This window comes from Nematolebias whitei, chromosome 9 (genome assembly GCF_014905685.2).
Source record: "Nematolebias whitei isolate Nwh7 chromosome 9, NemWhi1, whole genome shotgun sequence".
Classification (NCBI taxonomy): domain Eukaryota; kingdom Metazoa; phylum Chordata; class Actinopteri; order Cyprinodontiformes; family Rivulidae; genus Nematolebias; species Nematolebias whitei.
The window spans coordinates 4,718,545-4,728,971 of NC_056506.1; the positions used below are offsets into that span (position 1 = coordinate 4,718,545).

The 10,427-nt window shown below is 39.9% G+C and overlaps 1 protein-coding gene across 1 annotated transcript; it reads right to left on the bottom strand.

The window, feature by feature from the left end:
• Window positions 1-6,785: 6,785 nt before the first annotated feature.
• On the bottom strand, window positions 6,786-8,594 carry LOC119414359. Its single transcript, XM_037681451.1, has 2 exons — window positions 8,116-8,594; window positions 6,786-7,367 (listed from the first exon to the last, which is right to left on the bottom strand). The coding sequence occupies exons 1-2, from the start codon at window positions 8,498-8,500 to the stop codon at window positions 7,000-7,002; spliced, it is 753 nt and encodes a 250-aa protein (XP_037537379.1). The 5' UTR covers window positions 8,501-8,594; the 3' UTR covers window positions 6,786-6,999.
• Window positions 8,595-10,427: the final 1,833 nt, after the last annotated feature.

Sequence of the window (10,427 nt, forward strand, 5' to 3'; positions counted from 1 at the left end):
GTATTTAGTTTTATCTAAATTTAATGATAATTTATTAAGTTTAAACCAAGTTTGTATTTTATCAAATTCTGTCTTCATCAATTCCAACATCCGTTTTACATCTTTACCCAAACAAAAAAATGTGGTGTCATCTGCAAAAAGGACACATTTGAGGAGTCCTGATACATTCACTAAGTCATTCACATATAAAATAAATAACTTTGGTCCAAGTACAGAGCCTTGAAGAACTCCACAAGTGATATTGCACAGGTCAGATCTTACACTGTTTATTTGTACAAACTGTTTCCTATCTTTTAAATAGCTAGATACCCAGTGTAATGCTGGTCCTCTTATACCATATTTATTTAATTTTTCAAGGAGAATAGTGTGGTCAATAGTATCGAATGCTTTTTTAAAATCAACAAAAATACTAACACAATACTGTTTTTGATCGACAGCAGTAGTTATTTGTTCTATTATTTCCATGAGAGCCATTGATGTAGAGTTTTTTGCTCTAAACCCATACTGACTGCTACTTAGAATGTTTTGTTTAGTAATAAATTTATCTAATCTGGTCACAAATAGTTTTTCTAGAATTTTTGAGAACTGTGGTAATAAGGATATTGGTCTATAATTATTGAACACACATTTATCACCATTTTTAAAGAGAGGAACTACCTTAGCTACTTTCATATTGTCTGGAAATATTCCTTTTGAAAATGATAAATTACAAATATATGTAAACGGCTCGATAACATAACTCATTATGTCCTTTACAAACATCATATCCATGTCCACCCAGTCTTTTGATCTCTTATCTGTAAGATTCTTTACAACATTCATTATTTCTTCTTTGTCAATTCCATTAAGAAAAATACTGTTGTCACAACTTATAACTGAATGGTTCACATTATTGTCTACTTTTGGTATTTTAGCTGCAAGGCTTGATCCAACGTTCACAAAATGATGATTAAATCCATTTACAATTTCATTTTCATCATGGATTTCATCGTCATCCTTCAAAAAATATTGTGAAATACCTGTTTTTGCTTTATGACTTTTCAGAACACTATTTATTACTCGCCATGTAGCTTTCATATCACCATTACTTTTATTTAATAAATCACTATAATATTCCTTCTTGTGTTTCCTTATAATCAATACTAATTTATTTTTATACTTCTTATATTTCTCTTCGGCCTCTTGTGTTCTCAGCTTCAAGAAACATGTATACAAATAATTATTTTTTTTACAAGCATTTCTCAACCCTTTCATCATCCATGGTTGGTCAACAACATTTCTCTTTGTATAATTATTTTGCACACAATTCTTTTCATACAGAGCTCCTAAAATATTCATAAACTCATCATATGATCTGTTCACATCATCAACATACACGTCTTTCCAGCTTTGTTTATGTAAATCATCTTTTAATTTGTCCATTGCTTTTTTTGATGTGTGTTGATTTCTTTTGTAATGCTTTGATCATTTTTATAAATCATGAAAACTGGTAAGTGATCACTCAAATCACTCATTAAAATACCTCCCATCACATCCCCATTTGTTACATTTGTGAAAATATTATCGATTATTGTAGCACTATGAGTTGTAATTCTTGTTGGTTTTGATATTAACGGATAAAGATTTAAACTATACAATGAATTTGTAAATGTACCGATGTTATTTGAATATGTTTTATTTCCCAGGTCAATATTAAAGTCTCCACACAAAAAAATGCTTTTATTAAAACTCTTGTCAAATAGTTGTATGATTTTATCAGTGGATATTTCTATATTTGATCCTGGAGATCGATATACACAACTTATCAATATGTTTTTATCATTCTTGTTTATTATTTCTATTGTTATTATTTCCATGATATTTTCAACAACTATTGACATTTCATTAATTAACTTACATTTTATTTCATTTTTAACAAATAGAGCCACTCCACCACCTCTTTTGTTGCTTCTGTTCACATGATATAATTCATACCCTTCCATGTGAACATTAGTTGTGTTTTCATCGTTGAGCCATGTCTCTGACAGTGCTATTATTGTAAAGGTTCTGTTTAGCTGTTTTAAATAATCTGTTATTTTGGATATATTTGCATTTATACTTCTACTGTTAAAGTGAATAATAGAGAGACCTCCATTTGTTATATTGATGTCATTAAACTGTTCTTCATTGTAATATTCACAGTCTTTTATTGCAGGGAAAAAAATTGTATCAATCACATCTTCAACATTGTGTATTTTAAACTCTAAGTCTTCGTATGTTGCCATGTTTTAATGTATTTATTTGTTTTACATTTTGTTAATTTCTTGTTTGTGAAGTTATGTCAATGATTTATCATCTGTCATCTCCTGAGCTCATTTTAGTTTTTCCAGATCCTTCAGGTCTTTTATTATTTTAGCCTGAGATCCTTCCTGTAGTTTGATCCAGATGTTTCCATTTCTTGTCCAAGTTGATGCTATTTTTTTCTGTTTTTTCAACCACCTTGCTTCACGTGCAATATTTCCATTTTTTTTTAGTTAGATGTTCATTTATGTAAACATTTGTTCCCTTCAGTTTTTTTGCATTATTACCCTGTTTCTTGATTTCCTGCTAATGAACTTGATGACTATGGATGGTTTGGTTTTATCAGATTTGTTGGGCAGTGTGTGACAGATTGAAATGTCCTCATGTTCGATGTCTTTGTTTTGTAAAAAAATTCACTACTTGCTCCTCCAGAGTCTGTAGTTCTTCCCGTGGTGCATCTTCTGCTGTGTAAGTACCAGCAACAACTCTTGCATAAGTTCGGTTCCTAACTTCCAGTCCAGTGATCACCAAGTTGTCTATTTTTGTGTATTCTTCCAAGTCTTCTACTTTTTGTTCCAGTTCAGCTATTTTTCTGTCTTTATTAGTCATCAGTTCTTTCAATTGTTTCACTTCTTCAGACAGTCCTGTCAGTAAATCACATTTAGCTGATACTTTAGTCACATCAGCACTCAATTTAGTCAGTTCAGCACTCAAAAAGTTCAAAGATTTTTTAACTTCCTCCATATCTTCAGAATTATTTTCCGACACTTGTCTCTTATCTCTGTGTTTGCTCGGCATTACTCACGATACTTCTGGATTATTGGTCTCAACTCTCAGAAGCACAGGATCCAGCCACGAGGTTCTCAGGCTATTGTTGTTAGCCACGAGGTTCACAGGCTAGTGTTGTTAGCCACGAGGTTCACAGGCTTATGATGTTAGCTTATGTTGTTAGCCGAGGCCTAGCGGCAACAACCTCCAGGTCCCATGCAGTCCCACGATTCACTCGGTCCAGCAGTTCGCAGCCCCAGTGGTGACAGACTAGGTCCCGGTTGCAACAGCTCCCAAATCCCACAGCTGTAGTTTAGCTTCCTCGGTTTCCGCGGCTCGCAGGTCCAACAGCGGCGGACCGGGTCTCCTCCGTACACAGCTCGGTTCAGCGGCTCGCAGGTCCAACAGCGGCGGACCGGGTCATCGACGTAAACAGCTCGGTTCAGCAGCTCGCAGGTCCAACAGCGGCGGACTGGGTCTCCGCCGCAGCCCGCTCAGTTCCAGTGGCTCGCAGGCCCAACAGCGGCGGACCGGGTCTCCTCCGTAAACAGCCCGGTTCAGCGGCTCGCAAGTCCAAACGGCGGCGGACCGGGTCTCCGCAGGCCTCACTAGCCGAAGTAGCTCTCTGACCAACTCGTTAGCCAAACGTTAGCTAAACTCGGTGGCTCAGCATCCACGGTTCAGAGCGCGCAGACTTCCTTCTTCCACCTGTTCTGTATATATATATATCCACATATGTATTATCTATATAGACATATACATACACATATACAGTTGGAGTCAGTTTTGTAAAGTTGGCAAAGTTAGCTAGTTAGCTAGCGGGAGCATCAGTCAACACCTCCTACTCCATGGGCGCCAATGCAGAGGGGGGAGGCAAAGGAGGTATCAGCATCTTCTGATTTAGTTGAAGACCAATATGTAGAAGAAGAAGGGTCCATGACTGAGGGGGTAGATACAGTATTTGAGGTGTGACAGGACAGCCTTGGGTCAAAGGAGGGTGGTATGTATGTTTGGCTGTGGGCAAGAGAGGAGGATGCTGAGCTTGTTCCTGAACTGAACCTATTGAAGAACGTGTTCAGTTCATTGGCTCTGTCCAGGCTTCCATCCTTCTGATCTTCCTTCTGCTTGAAGCCTGTGATCTGTTTCATCCCTGACCACATCTCTCTGATATTGTTCTGTTGGAGCTTGCTCTCCAGCTTCTTCTTGTACACCTCCTTGCTGTTTCTTATTTTGACTTTTAGTTGCTTCTGTGTGCTCCTCAATAATTCCCTGTCTCCCTCCCCGGAAGGCTCTTTTTTTCTGGTTTAGCAGTTCCTTCAGGTCACGGGTGATCCAGGGTTCGTTATTGGAGAAGCATCTCACTGTTCTGGTGGGGAAGGTGTTATTTACACAGAAGTTTATATAGTCGGTCACACACTCAGTCATGGCATTGCAGGTGAACAGACAGTGGCCGGGTGTTTTGCCGTGTGCTCTCTTTGTGTATATTTCTTATATTTTGGAGTCTTACTTTGTCTTTTCTTTCTTTCTATCCTATTATAAAATAAATAAAATAAAAAAATAAAAACCTACACTAGATAGTCACTAGAATAAATATTTCATAATAATGGTGTGGAGAGGATGGCTGTAAGGGGAGAAGGGAGGCCATCAAAGAAAAAAAAAAAGAAGAACTTCAGAAGAACTCCAAGGAACTCCAGCCAAACTCCATCAGAACCAGAAGAACTAACGGAACTAGGAAGTGTCGACTTTTAAAGAGTTCTGCTTCTGGTCACTTTTAGGAAGTCCTGATTGGTTGAAGGAACCAACAGGGGTGTGGTTTTAGTGACGTCAGAGGGTCATTACAAGTCAAGAAAACAGCCGGAATGTTTTGAGAACGGTTAGTTACAGACGAGAAAATATTTTGGAGAAATGACAGACTTACAGGTGCCAGTTTTCTTATTTACTGTCTGAGAGGTTTAAAAACATGACAGCTCGTTCCAATAACTTGTTTCTTGACTGTCTTTGACTTTTGACTGACATCACTCTTCTCATTTCAGACAGAAGATCAAAAATGCATAATTACTTTGTAAAATAGACATTTAACTTGATTTCTAATTTGAATGAGGATTAAAAATCATTAATACTGTTTCACAGTTGATTTAAAATGAGTGGTTCACTTCAACATTTAAAAATGGTATGAACTAAACACACTTTTGATTATCAAGATATTGTAAAATAGTAATGATAATATAAAAAGAGAGTGTTCTTTCAATTGATTAGTTCAGGATACAATTAGAAAGTCTCTGGATGAGCTAATTTGTATTTCTGGATTCAAATCAATGAAATAACAGTTCCTGTCCCATGAAAGTCTTCAGAGGCAGGTTTGATCGAAGGCCTAGTTCACTACAGTCCCCCCTTTGGAAATCATTGCCTGTCCATGGGGATGAATTCCAACATGAACTTACGCCTCCGAATATCCTTGAGCTTGATGTAATCCAGCAAGAGGAACACAAAAGTCAAAGAAGGTAATCCCACAACGGTTTAAGTAATTCCACAATGTTGTTGGTAATTCCATAATGTTGTTGGTAATTCCATTGTAGCAATGCTTTAACCCCTTGGAAACAAAGTCTGTAATCCATTGGAAAAAGTCATATAATCTACAACGATAAATCCACAACGATTGGAGGTGTTGATTGATCAGCATGCAGAGGGGTTCCGTCGATTGAACTGCAGAGGCGACCACTGGATGAAGATTGGAGACCCACGTTGGAGTTGTAGGTCCCTTCAGCGAAGGTTGCTGCTGGTGGTTCCCAGTGGGTGCCATTATGGTTCTATGTGTTATGCATTTATGTGGTTTTAGTTGGGTTTATGAGTGGGATTTTACATAAGACCTTAACCTATCCACCTTATTCCGGATTTGGCGCCACTACCCATAATTCATAGCGGAAGCCGGTTGTTTACTTCCGCCCGCGATCCCGCGCTGTTGTTTACGTTTGTGGGTTAACACACTTGCTAGCAATTTAATGTTTTTGACACAAAAGTTTCCTTTACCTGAAGTAAATGGCAGCACATCAGAGGTGGATACATTGCAAGGATGTTTTAAAAAGCTGCGAAGATAAGTCGTTAACTGTGTCTCACCCATCATTTCTCACGGACTGGGTAGATGATATGAAATCATGGCCCGGAATTACCTACATCGATATTATTAATTACCTTGTTTTTTCTGAAGGCGTCGATGGCGAGGAATTGCGGAATTATAAAAGCACAGAGGCGTATAATTACCTCCACAGCAACAAAATAGATACAGTTTTGCTCAAGAAACAAGGCGACTTTATCTTTCTGAAAGCAGCTGTTGAGCCGAGCCAGAGCGTTGGTCAAGCTAAACACTTAGCATGGGTCATGCTCAGAGAAAGTGGAGTGGTAGAAACGGTCGGCTGTTCCTGTATCGCCGGATTGGGAAAATCATGCAGTCATGCGGCAGCTATTCTGTGGAAGGTATATCACTTATCTGGATATCAGAATATTTACATCACTGAATCAGAATCACTGAACTGGGCGAAAGCTGTGAGCTTCCTGTCTGCCTGTGTTTACATGTGGAAGCCAGAGCATTGTGCAGCCTGTGATCTACTGTCACAAAAAATTAAACATTAAAAAGGCTGTACAGTATTTTTATATTATTTGTTTTTAAAAAAGTACAGACTGGATGCAAGGCAACCTAACATTTACAGAAAAGGAAAAAATAAATGACAACAGCAGGGATGTAAATAACTTGTTTCATTTTATTAGGAGCAGTGATAGCTGAAGTCTGTTAAATTGTTACAGGTCCAGAATGCTGTGATCAGTGGAAAGACGGGGCTAGCATGTACAGATGAGCAGCGCAGGTGGAATGCTGGGACAGCAAAGAATCTTCAACCCAAACGTCTAAGCATGATAAACTTCAGACACCACAAGGCAGAGCAGCAGTATAACATCAACTCAAGGGCTGCAGACACGATTAGTCTTTATTTTCATAAGTGTTATAAGGACTTGATCTTGTACAGGCATTGTAAATTCATTGTTGTCATCTCCTTCCAGTGCTGACACAAGAGTGTTAAATGTTTCTAACGCTATACCAGTGTACAGCAAAGCGTCTGCGTCATTTTGTAGAAGAAAAAATGCAACTTCATCACACTGAGTCGTCTTGTCCTGGACATCTTTTCTGCCAGACGTGTTGCAGTATTGATGATGATCTTTTAGCGAAGGGTCCTCCCACTGTGTGTGGACTGAGTGCAGATGTGGCCCAGGAGGTTGTGTGGAGACGCTAGCCAGGTCTGGGATGACTGACGGTGAATCTACGGTGCACTCTGAATAACACAAAAATACAAAATCAAATCAGCGTAACACAACCTGTCAAGTGTCACTTACCTTATTACGTTTTAGGAAGGAAATTTGTAATTCCACACTCGTACACACATGATACATCTTAAATGTCAATAGTGCTGTTTAGTGGGGCTTTAGCCCCCTTAAATTTTCCTAAGCCCCATCAAATTATGCTATAATATCAAAATATTGTGATTAGATTTTAGTTTTTCATGCTTAAAAAAATCAGTTGGAGCTAGGTTGCATTTAAGCTTTTTCTTTAAAGAGTTTAAAAGAAGTTTTTTTTTCAGCTGTGTCTGTTTCAAATAACCTGCCTCTAATAACTCAACATATTCTTTATTAACAAAATCCCCAGACTTTTACAGCCCTGGGGGCTGAATTTTACCAGGTTGCTAAATAAAAAGCTATTCTCGGACAGTTACATGAAATCATATACATCTCTGCTAGCATGCTACTGATGTTAATTACTAACCACTTTGTCTTTAAGATTTGGATTTGGCTGCCAATCAAGTACTTTCTCTTAGTGATAAAGTATTTTGGAATTAAATTAATAATACACTAACATCCACAATAACACTGCAACCAGCTAGCGCTGATGCTAACACCATCCACAGTATAGTAATTATAACATTACAATTATAACATTAATAATAATATAATTCAGTAAAAGATAAGAGCTAAGCATGATTAAAATGTGAAGCGGGGACAAATCACATTTTCAATTTCACTCACCGGGAACAGATTCGGCCGTTTTGTCGATGTTGCTGGAAGCTGTCTGGCTCACAGTGGTCCGGATGAGCTGCCTTCTTTTCTTTGGTGGGGCCCGGTCATAGCCCAGATAGAGCTCCGGGTCGGGGTGAAGCTCTGTGGGCTTTTTATCAATAAAATGAAAGGAGCAAACATAAACTCTCTTCGGGGGGTATTTGAGTTTTAAAGCTGCCAGCCACGCTCGTTTTCGATCCTCCTTCCTCGGCATGGAGTGCAGTTCGTAACGCGCTGGGCACACACAGGCCTTTCGAAGTTGTTGATGTGCAAAACAATACGTTTCTAGCTCGTCTTTCAGTTTTCTGGAGCTGTTGTGACAGCCAACAACAGCACAAGTTGAACCCGAACTCATATTAGAATTGTTTAAGCCTCCTGCTACAGCACAAATTACTAGAATTTGTCATTAGCAAAAGTGCCTGTCATTAGCAAAAGTGCCTGTCATTAGCAAAAGTGCCTCTCGCTTTAGCTCACCGGAAGTATAAAACCGGGAGGGGGCGGTACCTGTCTGTCATGGCAGCCCACATACGCTCTTGCAGAATAAGGTGGATATGCACCTGGTGTGTAAGCTATCATGGTTTAGATCAGCTAAAGTTACCAGTTAAAGGGTGGGTCATGCTGAAAATTTTTCATATAGGGATTTATACCTATAGAAGGGCATTCCAAACTATTTTTCCATTCCTAACTTGGTTTAAGTTAGATTTACATAGCAAAATATAGTTTGGTTCAATTGTCTGTTGTCCTTTTAGACGAACGACTTGAGGTTTGGTTTTTTGGTTTTCCCCTAAATGTTTTTGGAGTCTATGGCGAGACTCAACTGAAGGATTAGCTAGCCCCCCCCCCCCCCCCCCCGAATAGGATTGTTTGAGTAGGTTCGGCTTGAGCGTCGTGAGACCAATGTAGACTATGGTGCTTAAGGTAGCATTAATCTACATTGACTCCTCAAAGATTGAGTTTTAACAAATTAACTGCATGTTGGCATAGTTAAAGTCCTCTTATTCTCTAACTTAAATACACACAAAATTCATTCTTGCTTGGGGTGTTCAGAAACAATACCAAAACCCAATTAAACGATGTCTTAACATCGACAAAAACAGTGACTAAGAAACCAGTAAAACAACGTTTCAACATTGACAAAAGTAGTGATTAAGCAACTAGAAAACGACGTTTCGGTGCGTCACTCACTCTGAATGTCAGATTCGATCACGCTGATCTGTGTGGGTGTTTTTCCGCTTGGATCTCGTAGGCGACGATTTACGTCGGCGAGTTGTTTTGTGCAACGATCTAGTTGGGCCTGAAGGGAGAGATTGTGGCGGATTTGGAACATAATCATTCCGATCATCAGGAGGAATAATGATGTGACTAGAACTACGGTGAACATGTCGGCCCTGGACAACGCGTAGGCGAGAGATTGATACGGATGCCGAGGTCCGGATGCGAGGGTCCTGAGGACCTGGTCTATTGGTTCGACCTCTACGACCTTAGTTCCTTCGAATCGGATTTGCTCGATGGTGTCTGGGTCCATCACTAGGCTCATGTTTGTGAGGTACCCAGGTTCTTCTAGAGCCGTTTCCCATTGATCCGAGTTGAGGTGATAGAGCGTCAGGTCGCCAATGTGTATGGTTGTTCCCTGAGGGACATCGATCCACATTGTCTTGTCCGGTAAGACCAAGGGTCTATTGGCCTCGGCGTGTTCATAGGCCATGATCACCTTCCGTTGGGGAGTGTTAACCATCCACCGTGAAATGACTCTTTCCGCCTGAGTGGCTGTCACTTGTCTTCGCGGTATTATAGTTGTTGCACATTTTGAATCTCTCGCAATGGGTGTAATCCCGCAAATGCCTGCGGCATTGTGCCAGATGGAGGGCTTGCTCGGACACAGATAATGTATCTCATGAGTGGGAGTACACATCTGAACATTTGGAGCTAAATAGACAGTGGGGTTACTATCGTGATAAGCAACCACCTGAGGGGTGCTGATTTTGACGTGGTTATCACCGCGCCAATTTCCAACATTAACGACATCCTTGAGTCTGTAGATGCCATTCGCAGGGATGATCGGTAGGTTGATAACAAACGCAACTTCACGCGCCTTGTGACTGACGTGAATTGGGATTGCGCTACCGAGAGCATAAGCCAGGTGAGCCTGGATTGGCCTTACTTTTTCGTTTGTGGCGGAACTAAGGATGTCACTCACCATCTGTAGGGAGACGAGATAGGGTGGGATCCTGCTGGTGGCTAAAGTATCAACCGACGAGCTGATGTCTCTGAGCGTGTCCGTG

What these genes read in the sequence shown, in the direction of transcription:
- LOC119414359 (XM_037681451.1), bottom strand. Translation starts at nt 8,500, where the DNA reads ATGAGTTCGGGTTCAACTTGTGCTGTTGTTGGCTGTCACAACAGCTCC. An exon ending in AACGGCCGAATCTGTTCCCG is followed by an intron (nt 7,368 to 8,115) that starts GTGAGTGAAATT and finishes TGTGTTATTCAG; the next exon opens with AGTGCACCGTAGATTCACCG.